The sequence below is a fragment of the Wyeomyia smithii genome, chromosome 1 (genome assembly GCF_029784165.1).
Source record: "Wyeomyia smithii strain HCP4-BCI-WySm-NY-G18 chromosome 1, ASM2978416v1, whole genome shotgun sequence".
NCBI lineage: Eukaryota > Metazoa > Arthropoda > Insecta > Diptera > Culicidae > Wyeomyia > Wyeomyia smithii.
The window spans coordinates 154065737-154083987 of NC_073694.1; the positions used below are offsets into that span (position 1 = coordinate 154065737).

Sequence of the window (18251 nt, forward strand, 5' to 3'; positions counted from 1 at the left end):
AGGCAGATAGATGGATGATGTCTTGGGCAAAGTTGTTTCTTATAAAATGTGCACCAACTTTGTCGAAGAAAGTTGATTTAAATGTACGAAAATAAATTAGATTATGGTCGTTTCTTAATTTTAGAAACATAACTATAAAATTTCAACTTTGCTGAAAATATTATGGTTCTATGATAACTGTTTTTGGGTTTTTCACTGGTTACTTTCATTGATTTGTTAGAGAAATTAGTAGGAAATAAATATTTGTCGAGGTTCAATTTAAATTTTATTTTACGATACAAAACCAATCGCTAGACGTAGTTCTGTTGAAACTTCCATTCTTTCATGCATTTCCTTCAATTGCTTCTTGTGATCGACAGTTTTCGGCGGAGTAAATAAATTAAACTACATTTGCCAGTTTGTCCGTACGTTTCGAGTTACTACTGGCTTTCACTCATCATCAGCGGACTCTGCAATTAACTATATTTAATATACATTCAGAACAAAAACACAAAATTCAAACATACAAACTTTACGACTTATTGTATACACCACAACTACTGTTTTGTTTTCGTTTATCTAATTTTCTTTCTTTTCCTGTTTTTAGTTTGCAAATTATAGGGTTGTATGCAGCTTTGAAAATTATAGTCTTTTTGTTTGTTAACAACGTTATCATCTCCTCTAACTTAACGTTGTTAACAAACAATAAGCCTCTATAATTTTCAAAGCTGCATACAACCCTATAATTTGCAAACTAAAAACGGGAAAAGGAAGAAAATTAGATAAACGAAAACAAAACAGTAGTTGTGGTGTGTACAATAAGTCGTAAAGTTTGTATGTTTGAATTTTGTGTTTTTGTTCTGAATGTATATTAAATAAAGTTAATTTTAGAGTCCGCTGATGATGAGTGAAGGCCAGTAGTAACTCGAAACGTACGGACAAACTGGCAAATGTAGTTTAATTTATTTACTCCGCCGAAAACTGTCGATCACAAGAAGCAATCAAATAGATGCGGCGATAACCACGATAAAACACGCATTTCCTTCAAATAAAAACAGGAATCAAAAAAACAATAAAAACTGTTTAAAACTTGAAATAACCGTCTGCCTAATGAGTGAGTGGCCCCCGTGGTTCTGTGGTTAGCGATGTCGGTCGGTTAGTTTTCCCCACACGGTTGTGATGTCGGGTTCGATTCCCGATCAGGTCGAGGATCTTTTCGAGCTGGAAATTTTCTTGACTCAACACTTTGGCACGGTGTATCGTTGTACTTATCCTACAACATGCAAAATGTGCCGAAAACAATATCGATGACGAATTCTCTCAACTAATCTAGTTGATCGAGACCGCATTAGCCCCCAGGCTAGCGTGCGATATTGTTGTTGTTGTTGCCTAATGAGTGAGAAAACTGTTTTTTACATATAAACATTATATGTTAATAACCAAAGTAGATAAGAAACCTGTTTCCTGTTCGGTAAATGCCAATTAAAAACTTGTTTGAGTCGAGTGAGTGAGGATGAGGAAAGCTGCGACCAGATTTTAGGCGGAAAACGGAGGATCCTGAATTTACTATAGCTCGGGTGTTGGGATGTTGTGATCGAAATTATAAGTTTGAATGTACGATTTTACATGTTCTGAGTTGCTATTTTATCTATTCCAGTCTCATTGCATGATTCAATAAATAGTAAGGAAAAGTCAACAAACAACTGTTAACAAAACTGTTGGCTTAGTCTCTAATGGTACAGAGCGGGAGCAGCATAGGAAGCGTAGGCAGGTTGCGACACGAAGGTCTTTGTAGCCAGAGGAGCGGCGTACGAAGCGTAGGCGGGTTGGGCCAGGATTGTCTTGGTGGCCACGGGGGCAGCGGCAACAACGGCTTTCACACCGAGGGGTTCACGGCGCACGACGGCGTTGAATCCGTTGTGTGGATCGGCGGTGTAGTCAACGGTACGCTTCAGACCATCAGCATCCACGAGAGAGTACGATCCTTGGACCACATCTCCGCTGCGGGACTCCTGCTGGGACTTCTGGTCACCGGTCAGATGATCGGAGATTCCATACGAGAAGGAGTACTGTGGGTTCGGGTCGTATTCATCGGCGACTACGGTTTTGGCAAGTGGGGAAGCAACGAGGGTCTTGTGGACCGGAGCAGCATATGCCAAAGGTGCTGGCGCAGCGTAAGACAGAGCTGGAGCTGCGGCATATGATAGCGCTGGAGCTGCAGCGTAGGACAGCGCTGGGGCTGCAGCATAGGATAACGCTGGGGCAGAGATGACTCCGGCACGGGCCACGGCCAACAGAGCGAGGAACGTCACGAACTGGAAGATAATAAACATCGCTACTATCTTAATTGATAATTATTAATAATCGGCGAAAATACCTTAAATGCCATTTTTTTCTGGGTTAACGTTGCTGTTGACTTAGCAATGAAACTGGTGGAACTGTGCTGCTAAGAAATAATTTCGATCATTTTATAGTGAATTGTCAGCTGGTAATCCAAAAACGCAAACAGATTTGTCGCCTTACTGGCTACCCAGTGCTGCGCGTTTGAAGCTGCAAACAATCCATGCTGGTGGGACCTGACCGTCTCGTATGTTCCTACCACATGCACCGCACACCTATGTATATGTAGAATGAAAGTGAATTTGTGTGGTGAACAATCCGACACTGTCGACTAGTATCGTCCTGCATTAGGTCTGATGCAACAGTTACACTTCGTTGTGAAAATTTTTCTAAGTTCATTTTAATATTTATTTCAAGTCTTTACGCTAGATACACTTCCACAAATATAAGATAAATAATGATTTGGTACATAATCCACTCGATTGCTCGATATCCTTGGTTGCGGATTTGTTGTTTCAATTTGGATATCGATACGATCGATAAGAAAAGGGTAGGCGTGCATGAACCCACTAGCCTCCAACTGAAAGGTCACATGGGTGCAAATTCATTTTTTAATGTACTTCCTTTGGCCGTTTTTTTTGGTATACTTGTAATACGAACCTCATTCGCTCTGATTTTTTATTATTCTTCGGCTACCATCATTTGCGTTAACTAGTTATACCGAGCCTATAAACCGAATACTCAATTTTGAAGTATAAAAAAATAACAGGTTTTTTTGGTGCCGTGCGTATCACACTAGTTTAATGATTTAGATGTGCACAGCATGTGCACGCTTGCGACGTAGCCAGACGTATAAAAAAACCTGCAAAAAAGATCGACACTACCGCATTCCGCGATCATGTTGGTTGATACTGACCGAGTCAGCTTCTTCGTTTAGCAATTCCAGAGCTGCCAGGACAGGAAGCTAGCAAACTTGACCATCTGTTGTTGCTAATTGTAAACACTCGGCACCCTTGGTCAGTAGTATTGGAGTGAATGACCCTAAATTTCAATGAAAAGTAATTATTTTTTCTCATTTTTTGATCGACACAACCAGTTTCGTTAACTATTTGTTGAAAAGAATGAAAAATTCGAAGAAATTGGAGAATCGTCAGGTTTTAAATGGTTACGACCTGGCTACATTGGTATGCTATAGGTAATTTGAAATATTGAAAATTATGTGCCATTCACTTGTTATAATATAAGCAAAATTAAAAATATAGGAAAGTTATTAAAAATGACCCAATTCTAAGAATTTTGTCATTGTCATTTTTGATTTGGCTGAAACTTTGAACAGATGTTTTTATGGGCTCAAGGTGTCGTTTTACTAATAGAAAAAAGCTAATAGCGATTTTTTAAATCATGACTAATTTCTGAAAAAAGTTTATGTACCTAAGTTTATTTTAGAGCCCGAACGGTTGGTTCGATCGGTGTGACATCTTCGGTAAAGTTGTAGGATTACCTTTTATCTTTTCAAAAAATATGTATCGTGAAAAAATTATTAGAAATTTGTTGTATAAGGTCATTTAGACCTTATTTTTAATTTTTTTTATTAAAACTACAAAGAGTAAACTGAACATTGATGGCTGTCCAATCATGGATAAATAAGAAAAAAGCAAAAATGGTTTGTGAGGTATATATGATGTTCTTAGCAAAGTCGTTGATAATACTTTTGTCGTTCCAGAAAAAACTTACACCGGATGAAATAAATTCTTATTGAAAAAAAAACATCATAAATTGGTTATCAAAGAAATCTGACTTTTTAAAGAGCTAAAAAAACACGTTGTTAGTAATTTATGCTTTTCCGAACTAATAATAAATAAAAACTAAAATAGTTGAAGAGGGTGTTTAACGTAGAATTACGACAGCCTGCCTTATTTCAATGAATCTCTCGCAATAGTTTTGGGAATTAACTCGCTAGGGGTTAATCAATTCAATGATGTGAAGCGTTAAATTTCAGTAATAATTCTCTTTCAATGCTATTTCTTTTTAATTAATTGTTTAGAAACCTCGAAGAGAAGCGTTGTTTAATTGACTTGAATCGTTCAAAAGTAATGTTGAAGGTTGTTGGAACAGCGTCATTCATACAGTACCCCCTTACCGTGATAAAACAGTAAAGTCCAGCTCGATGAAAATTGTATGTCAAATTTTAAGTTTTAATAAGATAAGAGGTAAAAACTCATTTATACTATTGCTATTGTCAAAATGTGGTCGTCCTTAAAAGGACGGTTGGTTTTAGCTTTCACGAAGCTGGGAATTAGTCAATTTATGCCTTTTCTTCCATTTTTTTTCGGGAGCAGAACAGCTTGAATATTTGGCAAAGCCCCTCTCGGTACAATAGTGATGCAGAATAAAATTTTGTTCAATTCCTCGTCATTGTGGATTGCCAACTGCTGTGCATTTGGGATGCCTCCTGCTCTGTCTCAGTACAACGGTGCTTATTACAAACGGAAGATCCAAAATTTAACCAAATAAGTAATCAAGCCATGTTAGGTCAAGTTTTTTTTTGACGTGGGACTTCGTTTCCTATACTGAAATGCATTCTGTAAAATATGAAACGAAACTGGCAAATGTTCCGTCAAAATTCAATCGTTAATAACAGCGTAACCACATGATGGATAACAATAACCAATATGTTGTTGGATAGATAAAATGTTGGACAGTTTTGTTTAGTACGTTAATTATCATAATTATTTCATTCTATGCGGTAAAAATTGATGAAAAGTTTCAAGCACAAATTTACGCGAACACTGACCTATCACATGCGAGCATTCCTAGCACAGATGACGTGAATGAGCACCAACCATTCCCTGTAATATTCTCAGTATTTATATAAAAATATGTAAAAAAATAATATAAAATATGTTCTCCTTGCCTGAGCGTCTGTTTCCCAGGTCAGGGGCGGCTCAAACAGCGACTGATCCGGAGCGGACGGGTGAACTATGAAATGCGGTGTCACGCCAGCTACACCCAAGACGGCAGCCCCGTCGCAAGACTAGGCATCGCAACCCTAGTAAGGCAGCATGCTAAAAATAAACACACTACGAACAATCCAAAGAATGATACGAATCGGAACAATCGGTATAGACCTAGGCAAACGAAAAAGGATTGGAAACTTGGTACTTGGAATGTTAGGACTCTGCTTGAACCGGCACGCGCGGGCTTCTTGGCCAGAGAGCTACGGAAGGCAAAAGTGGAGGTAGCAGCCATACAAGAGGTGCGTTGGCCTAAAACCGGAGAACGTGAATTCCGGGCGGTTGATCTGACCGCGGGCACTTCTTTCAAGTATCACATCTACTACAGTGGCGGCGATAGAGCGGAACGGGGCGTCGGTTTCGCACTACTTGGAAACCAAATGAAGCGTGTTGTTAGTTGGAGGCCTTTTAATGACCGTCTATGCGTATTGAGGGTCAAGGGCAGATACTTCAATTACAGCCTTATCAACGTGTACGCGCCGACAAACGATAAAACCGATGACCTAAAGGAGGAGTTCTATGAGCTCCTCGAGAAAACGTATGGAGAGTGCCCACAGCACGATATAAAGATTGTCATCGGAGATACGAACGCACAAGTCGGACGAGAGGAGTTCTTTTGTCCCGTTATTGGTAGAGAAAGCCTTCACTCTACCACCAACGACAACGGCTTGAGATTAGTGAACTGCGCCGCGACTAGGGGAATGGCCATCTGTAGTACCCATTTTGCACGTCTGAATATTCGGAGGTACACCTGGAGACACCCCAATGGAGAGGCCTGCTCCCAGATCGACCACATGCTGATCGACGGCCGGCACTTTTCAGACGTCATAAATATGCAGTCCTCTCGCGGGCCAAACATCGACTTGGATCACTATCTCGTGGTAGGCAAGACTCGCGCCCGGTTGTCCAATGTGTTTAAATCGAGATCGGCGAGGAAGATACATCTGGACATCCAGAGGTTATAAGCGGAAGGAGTTGCTGCAGCGAATAGTCGGAAAGTTGATGGACGGATCGGTGAACCAACTGGAGTGGACCTGAACGAGCAGTGGAAACACATCCATGATGCGGTCAGCGAAACAGCGCGAGAGGTGATAGGCATGACAACGGGAATCACGCGTAGTGGGTGGTTCGATGCTGAGTGCCTAGAGGTGACGGATGAGGAGAATCGAGCCTACGCCAACACGTTAGTAGCAGCTAGTCGTGTAACGCGTCAGATGCGGGAGAAATATCGGGAGGCAAGAGCTGCCGAAAAAAGGGCTTCATCGCCGTAAGAAACGTGAGCACTACGATTGCATCCTCGCGCAGGCAGAGAATTGCTTCACCAGGCACGACACGACGGGCTTCTATAGAACGATCAACGGAATCAGGAACCGGATCCTGCCAGTACCTGCCATGTGCAATGACAGGGAGGGGAACCTGATTACCGATAAATCGCAGGTGGCCAGGCGTTGTAAGCAACATTTTGAAGTGGTGTTGAACGGTGAGGAAGGTAGGAGAGTCGTCGAGGGAAACAGGATAGAAATTGGGGAGGACGGATAAGCTGTGGACCCACCAACATTGGACGAGGTGAAGAATGCTTGCAAAGAGCTAATAAACAACAAAGCCGCTGGGAAGGACGGCTTACCGGCCGAACTTTTCAAAGTTGGGAGCGAGCGGCTGTGTAGCGCAATTCACCAGATTATCCTAAGGGTATGGTCTGAGGAAAAACTACCTACGGACTGGTTGTAAGGACTTATATGCCCTATCTACAAGAAGGGACATAGACTCGAGTGTAGTAATTATCGAGGCGTAACCCTCCTCAATTCCGCTTACAAAATTCTCTCCCGTATCCTGTTCCAGCGACTGAGGCCGTTGCAGGAAGCCTTTGTTGGAGAATACCAATGCGGGTTTCAAGTGGGACGATCTACAACGGACCAGATGTTCACCTTGAGATAGATCCCCGACAAGTTTCGAGAACACAACCTGCAGACGCATAATCTGTTTATAGACTTTCGAGCGGCGTACGATACAGTGAAACGCAACGAGCTGTGGCAAATAATGCAAGAACATGGTTTCCCAACTAAACTGATTAAACTGATACGTGCGTCGCTCGACGGTTTCACATAATGCGTCAGGACAGCGGGCGAATTTTCGGACGCGTTTGTGACGTTAGATGGTCTGAAGCAAGGTGACGGGCTCTCAAGCTTGGTGTTCAACATAGCTTTAGAAGGTGCAATACGAAGGGCAGGTGTGCAGAGGAGCGGCACCATCATCACTAAGTCTCACATGCTTCTGGGCTTTGCGGACGACATTGATATAATTGGTGTTAACCGTAGAGCAGTTGATGAGGCCTTTACGGCTCTCAAAAGGGAAGCTGCGAGAATTGGACTCACCATAAACACTGCCAAAACGAAGTACAAGGTGGCTGGCAGAGAGCGTGGTAGTTCTACGGGTGTTGGTGCTGCGGTGGAGATGGATGGGGATACTTTCGAAGTGGTCGACGAATTTGTTTATCTTGGTACTCTCGTGACGTGTGACAACGAGGTGAGCCGCGAGGTGAAGAGGCGGATTGCGGCGGCGAATAGGGACGAATAGGGATTATTACGGATTGCGTAGCCAGCTTAGGTCCCGTAGCCTACAGATCCGTACGAAATTTGCGCTCTATAGGACTCTGATTCTCCCGGTGGCGTGGAAGGAGACTGATCGACGAGCGCTTTGGGTCTTCCGGCGTAGAATCCTGCGATCAATACTCGGAGGCAAACTAGAGAACGGGGTGTGGCGCAGACGCATGAATCACGAGTAGTACGAAGTATACAAACACGCTGATATTGTCAAGCTGATGAAACACGGCAGGATACAGTGGGCTGGACATGTAGCACGGATGGCGGATGAGCGATCGGCAAAGATAATGTTTAGTAGAGAACCGGATAGAGGCCGACGACTTCGAGGCAGACCGCGCACGCGCTGGATGTGTGCTGTCGACGAGGATGCCAGAGCAGCGGGTGTAAGGGTAGACTGGAGAGTAGCAGCCCAAGACCGAGTTTTGTGGAGACGTATTCTGGATTCGGCATAGGATCTCAATGATCTGTCGCCATAAAAGTAAAGTAAGTATTTATATAAAAAAATGACCTAGACGCTACGGCGTAAAACATAACATTAAAATTTCATGGTTTGTTGTGATAGGTACACCACAGTGCCAATTTAAACAATGGAAATATCAAAAGTTGATTTTGCTGTAAGTTTTAAGCTCATTTATTCAAAGTTTTATGAGAACTTTTCAAATGTTTTCAGTCTAGTCAGCTTTGCAGCCGTGTTTGTTTGATAATAGACTACATTTTTATAAAAGACTAGCTGACCCGGCAAATTTCGTCCCGCCTACTTTAGTGTTTAATTTAATAATTTTAAATATTCATTAAAACATTCATTCAACATTCAAATAGCATTTGGAAATAATTTCTGGCCTCTGAGCGACAATCTGGTTAAAGAAACACTCAAATTGAGTGGTATTTGGTCATTCTCGACTGTTTCCCAGACACCGGAAGTCGCCATCTTACAAATAAAAATGTTGTCTGAGGTTGATGGGTCGATTTGTGGCTTCAGTGCATCATAACAATTCCTGAAATACTCATATTGTGTGGTATTTGGTCATTTGTCGCTGTTTATCAGAAACCGGAAGACGCTATCTTGGATTTCTAATTATATTATGGATATATTTGTTGCCCCTAAAAACATCCACCTACCAAATTTGGTTCTATTTACTTGGTTAGTTCTCGACATGTGCAGAAATTTGTGTTTCATTTGTATGGGACCCCTCCCTTCCAGAAGAGAGAGGGGTCTCAAACCATCATAGGAACTTTTCTCGGCCCCTAAAACTCCTACATACAAATTTTCACGTAGATCGGTTCGATAGTTTTCTAGCTTATATGGATCAGACAGACAGACAGACCGGACTGCATTTTTATAGGTATAGAAGAAGAAGAAGAAGAAGATTACGATAACATAGTGAATAAAATAGTGTAAGAAATCACGTTTTTTGTAAGGCGCCCTGTTTGGGGTAAAATGGACATTTTTTTTTGGGGTGATATGGTCAGGTGAGTTACGAAGGATGAATTGTAAAAAGTTTCGCAGGAAATCCGGGATACATTATCCGTATACAAAGTGTTTTCAATCCCCTGCACAGTGGCGAGTTTCTGAACAAAAGTTGTATAAAACCTAAAAGTCTTTCTAAAATGATTCTAAATGACGTATAATGCCAATTTTGGGGTGCTGAACTCATTTCTGATGTCAGAAAATGTTGTTTACCTGAAATGCCCTTAAACCTTTCTTATTATCAGATTTATTTTCTGTTCAGATCATGTTCAACATTGGTATACTGGTTCTCTATCGAAAACCTTTATACCCGTATTTTTTTTTTTGGTCCTAAGGGTGATTCTTTTTGAATGAGGGTTGCCAAAAATCGACAATCATTTTTTCAAAAACTTGTAACTTGTGTGCCGTTTGACCGATTAAAAGATTTAATGGAAAATTGAAGGTTTTTGATAGGCCTTTCAATGAAAAATAAGAAATCGTACCACAAAGTACATTCGTTATATATTTTTCCGTTTCACGGATTTGGGATTAACGGATTTGGAGCGACGATGTGCAAACCGGGACCCAAAAACTCGAAAAGTATGGTAAATTTCCCAAAGCCTGTTGAATTTCTGATCATTCCGAACTGTTTCACAAGACTGTACGGTACACATGAGTTCTGAAATTCATGATTTTTGGCTTTCCGGTAAAATGTTTAAAACATGATTCAAAAACTGGTTGTATTTTTGGTAAACTTTGGGAAATGAAAAAAAAAATACATAAGTTTCCCTTCAAAACAAAACTCGTTAAACCAAAATCAGATCAAAATTGTGGGAGTTACAGTTATTCGAAGTTAGGCTTAATAAAACTACGATTTTTAAAAATAAAAATCATTGAAATTGCTAGACACAGCAACATTCATAGTGTTGCCAAAAATTGGTATATCATCCGATTCTCATGAAATTTCAGGAAAAGAAATATATCACATCGATTGGCACAAACACACACTGACACACACACATACTGACACACACACACACACACGCATACGCGGCACACGAACGCATACTCAGTTTCTAGTTTGAATAATTGGAAAAGGTTATTTTTTTTGGCCTATGCTGGAATCACTGTGCATTGCCTAAGAATTGCAATTATCATTCCGTAATCCTAAAACCACCTTCTACTGTGTATTAAGCAACAATTGATACTATAAAACTCACATTTTTACCCTGTCCTGATTACCCCAAACACTGTCCATATTACCCTAATAGCTGGTCCATTTCACTCCAAACAATTTTTTTATGTTCGAAAATCATTATTTTTAAATTCGTTATTTTTTTGTTATTTTGACCTCAATATCAGGATTTTTTCGTGTAAAAATATAGAAAACAGCTCAATATGACTATAATACATTGCGTTTATGGGATAGAAAACACAGGCTACGAAATAACAGGAGTTTTAATTAGGGGGTCCAAGTTACCCCAAACTACCCTAGTAGGCTGTGAAAAACGTAGTTATACGCAAAAAAAAACGATTTCACATTTGAACTTTTCAATGACACATTGATGATTGCAATCTATTTAGCGTTTGTTTTTCGCTTTCATAGAATGTATTCCAGGATAGTAAACAAAAAGATATTCCTACGTCTGAAAAGGCCGCCACTATCATGTGTGTATTCTCCTGTGCAAACAAGAAAACTTATCTAAAGGGTAGCGCCAAACCAATTGATATTTATCTAACTCACAGCACTAGAATAGAATTTATCGCAAGTAGTGTCATTGTCGTGTCGCGATCTGATTGACAAGCTTTGTATGCGAATGAAGATCGGGCTTATTTGTTAGTGGAAAAAAGGGGTATTGTTTTATTCCGACAGTATCGGTCAAGGGCCCGAACGGAAAATATGGTCGGAGTATTATTACTACGGAAACGACAAAAAGATTGTGGGGAATTGATGTGAATATGTTTAACCGGAAGGATTTGCATTGTTTAACTGTGTGAAAATACATTATTATAGTGAGAGAAAAATGAATTATGGTGAACAAATTTTATTGCCTAATTTAATGAATTAGTGTTGTGTTGTCTTGAATCGAAGAAGCTGAGGGTTCAAAGTGACACGTAAGTTTGGTTTTGTGAATTAAAAAAAAAATTGATAGACCTATAAACGAACGTAATATTTAAAAACGGCTTCGCCCATATACCAACTATCATTGTAGCGATTTAGAACGAATTTTTATTCTTCAATTAAAGCTCGAAGAATAATGATATAAAGTTTTAAAAAATCACGTTTTGCTCAGAAAATTACACTCTTTCAGATGATTTATGAATATCGAAAATCCGTGAATAGCTAAACAACCCAATTCTTATACCAAGGTCCACAATCGGTGAAAAGTTTTACAAACATTACTTGCGACAAATACAATACACTAAGGTCTTTTTCACGCGGGGGATCCGTTCCAAACTTGTATGGGCCCGTGTTAAAAAGACTTTTTCGAGTTGAAAATATATCGGAGAAACCCGTTCTAAAATGTTTGAAACTCGTTTGAATATATTAGTGGTCAATCTAGAGACCAATATTCAATAGTTGTTTTCAGTATTTACACAGACAAAATTGTATTTTATTCACTACCTCACGATCATAAACGTACCAATAAAACTTTTTTCCCTTTGGATGATATATCCATGGCTTAATGCTATATATATATATATCATTGAATTTTGATGTATCGTGCTGATAATTGTCATACCGAGACGCTAGTAAACACCTCAATGTATAAAAATGCATAATCGGTGTCGCTCTCAAAAAAATGAAGGTCAAGAAAGTACCAACAGTACATATGTGAAAGCTTAGCGCAGAAGGGCAGTTTACTGATATTATCGTTGACTGTAAACATCATGACCATCAGTAAGAGCAATCCTGTTACAATTATTATCACACTACAGTTATTCCTTTTCCGGATATTCCATTTCGACTTGACTGATTTGCGCATTTTTCGTCAGTTATTTTCCAAACCAAAGCAATCTATTCGACTGTCGCGAGAAACTTCGACTAACTGAATGCTAGCCTTTATCAGAGGATTCGTTCAAATGATTGCTGTGTTTCGGTGAATTTGTTTTCAGCTGGTTCAAGTTTTGTTTCTAGGAAATCATATGAAGAGCTTATATTGTACGATAACAAATTATGCTTGAAACAGAGCGCTGAGTTGTTTTCGTTTGTTTTGTTTTTTTTTTTGCATCCGGTATGTTATTCAAGGAAGTGTGCTCTTTAATGAACTTACGCACTTTGATGTTATGTTAACTATGAGCACTTAGTCTCGAAGCATAGCGAGCAGCAGCTTGCGATAAGATAAAAGTATTCGTTTAACTGATGTTATCGTGAACATACGCACTTAGATTGTTTCATCTATGCGTCGATGATGAAAAAGCAATTATTGCCAATATATTTGTTCTTCCTAGAACTGAAAATTTGGGTGCGATGTTTGAGTACCAGAGGTGTCTCGTGCGATGACACCCCGTTAAGAAGAAACGGTACTGAAGCCGCAAACGGCCGACTTTGAGCCACCACTTCGAATTTTCAAAGGCACAAGGTTCGGTAATAGTTGATACGTCAGCTGTGAAAATGCAATTTTATGTTCTCTGCGGTGAAGCAAACATAAAATAGCGTTTCCACAGAGAACGCGTTATCTATTTCCGAGTGTTGTACTTCTGAAAATTCGAAGTAGTGGCTCGAAGTCGACCGTATATGGCTTCAACACCGTTTCACCTTAAGCATACAGACTTTAGGCATAGTTTGCTAGGCAGGCCTATATGGAGGGTTGGAATATAGATATTAGGGTGGGGAAAAATGATCGATTTTCCAGAACCAAAATTTTTTGGTTCCTTTTGGGGCCCCAAACAACTCTAAACTTACCGGAAGTCGATTGGTTCTGTCTCCGCTTGGTGCATTGCATTTCAAATTTGTATGAAAATTTGTATGGGAAAACCTACTTTTTTGCATTTACCTTTCTAGAGAGCTCAATAATGCTCTAATAATGAACTACATTATGCTAAAGTATAGTATTTTAGATGCCTAACAACTTTGCAGAGGACACTGAAAAGCTAGAATGTCCCTAAGAAGGGCTATAGCTGTTCAAAGTTGAGTATGTCGATTTAAATGCAGAAAATATTGTTTTCTGCCAACATTACCAATGTACCGGCGCCAGTAGGGTTCTCATCAGAAGTAACCTATCGTTACGAGTTTGTACACTCAGTTGGATCAAGCAAACACATTAAGGTCAATAATCTAGGAGTAGAAAGAATCTACAACGTGTTTCAGAGGTGACTTCTGATGGAAATTCGACTGATGCCGGTACACTGGCAGTGTTGGCAGAAAAAAATGATTTGCAACATAAATTTCGACATACTCAACTTTGAAGAGCTCTAGTATTTTTTTGGGACACCCTAGCTTTTTAGTGTCTTTGGCCAAGTTGCTAGGCATCAAAAAACCTACCATTTGAAGTTATGAAACCTATGGTTTGCACCATTTTGAGCTCTTTAGAATGGAAAATGCATAAAAGTTGGTTTTTCCATACAAATCTCCATATAAATTTGAAATGCAATGCGCCAAGCGGAGACAAAACCAATCGACTTCCGATAAATTTAGGGTTGTTTGGGGCCCCAAATAGAACAAAAAAAAACTTAGTTCTGGCTTTTTGCTATCAAGTTTCGTTTTTTCCATATATCGATTCCCCACCCTAATAGATATGGATGATAAGCCTAACAGACGCTAATTCGAATACGGTTTAATATGGCTATCGTAACTAGGTATCCAGGATTTGAAACCAAATCACTGCCACTAACGGCGAGCCTATGCATTTTGCTTAATGAGGAGAAGATTGGCCGGTTTTTCTTTTGGGTCTTTCAGAGCGATCGTGCAAAAATGCTTAGATGACTACCTCTCTCCGGATAAGTGGAAGTGACATAGACTGGTCCTGCTGCCGAAGGCCGGAAAACCACCAGGTGACCCATGGACATCTAGACCTATCTGACAAGGCGGATTTGGTGCTTGAGTAGATGATTCTCAATAGATTTGTGAAATTCACAGAAGGTGAAAACGGTACTTCAAGCAACCTGCCAACGTCCGTTTCTGTGGAATGCTATGTATGATGGGGTGTTGAAACTAAAGCTTCCTCTCGGAGTGGTGATTGTTGGCTTTGTAGACGATACAGCTCTGAAAGTCTATGGCGAGGCCATAAGAGAAGTCGAGTTGAAAGTTGTACTACAGTAACTGTTCGCTAACTGGGTGCTGTTTAACTGGGCTGCTTTTTAACTGGGCGTTCGCTAACTGGGCTATAGCCCAGTTAAAAAGCAGATGGACGTCAAAAATCAAATGCTGTCAAAACGAGATAGGGGCATATGAATAGTGAATTGAGATTAATTTTTTCATTTCAATGGATTTTGGTTGTCTTCACACATGCGATCCACTAGATGTCTATCTATTCGTTTCCAGGTCAAATAAATGTTTCATGAAAAAAATATGTTTCCAGGCAACGGTAAGTGCATATAAAGCACACGCAAGGCTAATAATTAGTTTTTTCTCATTTTCTGTTCATCAGTCAGGATTCTTAGTGTATTTGTTTAAAACATTTTCAAATTTTCGCTGAGAGTTTTGTCTAGCGCCATAACATCGAAATCCCCCTCGATATTTGACGACATTTGAAATGTCAGCCCAGTTAGCGAGCGACATTCGTTAACTGGGCTAGGTCCTCAGCCCAGTTAGCGAACGAACAGTGTATCAATAAAAACCATAGAAGCTGGATGCGCTCCATAAAGCTGGAGCTAGCGCAGGGGGTGTGAATAAGTGTCGGTGGACGCACTATAGACTCAAAGCGGTCTTTGAAACTCTGAAGTGTGATGGTCGACGACAAACTCATCTTTGGGAGCCACGTTGATTACACCTGCTAGAGAGCTTCAACGGCTATTGCGGCATTATCACGTATGAAGACCAATAGCGCAGAGGTATACGGCAGTCAGCGCAAATTGCTTGCCAGCGTGACTACATCCATACTTAGGTATGGAGCACCAGTATGGTATAAGGCGCTACAGAGCCTGTTACAGTGGTAAACTGTGAAGCGCCCACAGGCTCATATGCCTGAGATTCGCGAACGCGTATCGCAAGGTGTCATACGAAGCAGTATGCGACTTGGTTGGCATGGTGCCTTCATTGTCAAAGAAGACGCAAAATGCTTCAATGGATGTGACTTAAGTGGTATACGGATGGATCGCGAGGTGACATGGGAACTCAACTTCCATCTGACAGAGATCCTCTCAGGCCATGGTTGCTTCAGGCAGTATCTGTACAGGTTTGGCCATGCAGATTCGCCGTGGTGCCCCGTGCTCAGATGTAGAGGAGTCCGTAGAGAACGTGTTTTTTCTATGTCATCGTTTCATGCAAGACAGGAGCGGCATGACGGCGGTGTGCGGACCGGATACTACCCCGGAAAATTTGGTTGGTAGAATGTGCGCGGATAGTCCAAGCACTACAAGGCATTAATCGACGGGATGATCATCGAAGACTCGAAGTTAGCTAACTTCTTGTCTCATGGCAGTTAGCCAAATCTGAAAAACCTGAAACCGGTTCCCTGAAGTAATACCTCACGGTAGTTACAGGAAGTACTAGGGCTGAAGACTGGTGGTTTTAGTGAGTCGGGTCCCTGAGTAATCTTCTCAGTTGTCTGATAACAGATTTCTCACCACTTTGAAAAAAAAAAACATAACGGCTTGGGAATGTTTTGTAAGGTAATCAAAAATAGACAGTATCAGACATCAAATAACGCGATATCATGTGGACTCAGTGTTAACAGATAAGTACATGAATAAACCATAGAGAAGGCTTGAGCAAAGGCTCCAGGGTTTAGCTGGGTAAACTTGTGTTGATATAACGCCGCGGGAGTAGCATAGTGATGCAACGTCGGTTGAGCAATCACGGCTTTGGTGGCCAGTGCTGGCTGGGCAATGATGGTTTTGGTGGCCAGTGAAGTGATGGCAGGTTGAGCTACAATGGCAGCTTTTGGGGGCAGTGTTTCCCGGTGAACAATTGCATTGAAACCATAGTGATCGTCAGCCGTAAGCTCAACGATGCGCCTGGTACCATCTGGTTCGACAAGGGAGTAGGATCCGCGAACTACGTCTCCGTCGCGAGACTCCTGCTGTGACTTGTGGTCACCGGTCAGGGAGTCGGTGACTCCATAGGAGAACGAGTACCGCGGATGTGGGTCATACTCATCAGCGGCGACAACGGTTTTGGCAATTGGAGCCGCCACCAGGGTCTTGGTCTGGATAGGGGTAGCATAAGACAGAGGAGCGGAGATGACACCGGCACGAGCGACGGCCGCCAGGGCACAAAAAACTAGGAACTGCAGAAAAAACGAAAGAATTGAAACTGAACAGAATCCTCCTCCTAACGAAATATATATTCACCTTGAAAGCCATTTTTCAGTATTTTAAACGTTCTCAGAACAAAACAATCGATCGAACTGCACCACAACAAAGCTCTGGAGTTTATTATATACCCAACATGATTAAGACCAGTTAAGGATGAACTTGACCTATATCTCCCGCGGATGTTGCGTCAGTGAAAGTGCTCCACACGGTTAAGGTTCTGGACCCATTCCAGAAAAGCCTTAAATTCAGGCCATTAAAGCGGTTGAGCGGGTTCCAGTTCTGTGGTTTCACTGTTGCTGTGTCGTTCAAGTTCATTCGTCCATCCAAAAGAAAAAAAAAAGTTTTTTTGCTCGTTACATTTTGCCGCTGATTTTTCTGCTGTTGCTATGCCAGGAAACTCAACTCCAACAGTTGTTTATTTTATGGTTGCTTTTTGTGAAAGTGAAGAGACTTCCACGGAAGCTACCTGAATTATATTAAACAGTTTTCACTAATAAGCTATCTGGTGCTTCCGTTTAACGTAAAAGTGCTTGTTTAATTATGCTTCAATTGTAAATATGATTTGAAATTTAGCCAGATGTGACTTGCTACATACGTATGGCAGCGACTGTTTGTTTAGCAAAGATTTTATGCTCGATGAAGTCGGGCTGCCACTCTTCATCCGAGTGTGTGTATGTAAATTTGCTGGAAAAACAAATAATAAAACTAGATGAATCACTTGTTTGCCTGGCGGCGGAGCTGCAAGGATTCCGCGGGAAAGCCCTGCTATGCCGCTACAAGGAAGAGGACAGGCCCCACCGCACGCGTGAGAATCGTCAAATGGCTTTCTGTTTGCCTATCTCTGTTCGAGAGTATGTGCACAAACTTTCATATCTCTTACAGGCAAACCTGTTAAATTTATATGTTTAATGAAGGATTAAATATAAGCAAGGCAAAATGATCAACATCGGTAGCAGCACAACGTGGGAGCCAGCTTCTACCGGTATCTGTTCGCAGTCTCCTACACTCTGGAGGAGTGGAAAGGAACAAATATTGCATCTGTGTGTATATGTGTGCATGTTTGTGGGTGAGTGATTCATTCGTTACGCTCGACATAGAGCTTCGCGGTGCATTCTGCAGCTGCTGAAGACACCGGGACACAGCATCAATGCATCGAGAGTTTGGTGTAATTGTCGAGAAGGATAAACATTTCCAATAGTAAATTGTAACGTCAACATCAAGTGTATAGTAAATCAATTACCAACAGGGTGAAATTTAGTTTACTGGACGTGAATCGCATGCCACCTAGGGAATATATTTGCCTTCTTGATACATAAATGTTTGCGAGTAGGAATAGAGATGAAATGAAAATTTAACCAAACTTTTCGATGGTTGCTACATCTTCACTAACGCCTACATACGTGAAATAAAGTAAACCCAAGTTCATCGTCCATTTTACTGTATGAAAATTGT

General features: G+C 40.9%; 2 protein-coding genes across 6 annotated transcripts in view; one reads left to right on the forward strand and one right to left on the reverse strand.

Annotated features, from left to right (window-relative positions):
* Nucleotides 1-18251, forward strand: part of LOC129718552 (papilin) — a 206662-nt gene that overhangs the window by 96975 nt on the left and 91436 nt on the right. The gene's annotated exons all lie outside the window — the stretch shown is intronic.
* LOC129717284 (cuticle protein-like) lies at nucleotides 1595-16847 on the reverse strand. The gene is made up of 4 exons (XM_055667145.1): nucleotides 16836-16847; nucleotides 16238-16771; nucleotides 2357-2425; nucleotides 1595-2294 (listed from the first exon to the last, which is right to left on the reverse strand). The coding sequence occupies exons 1-4, from the start codon at nucleotides 16845-16847 to the stop codon at nucleotides 1710-1712; spliced, it is 1200 nt and encodes a 399-aa protein (XP_055523120.1). The 3' UTR covers nucleotides 1595-1709.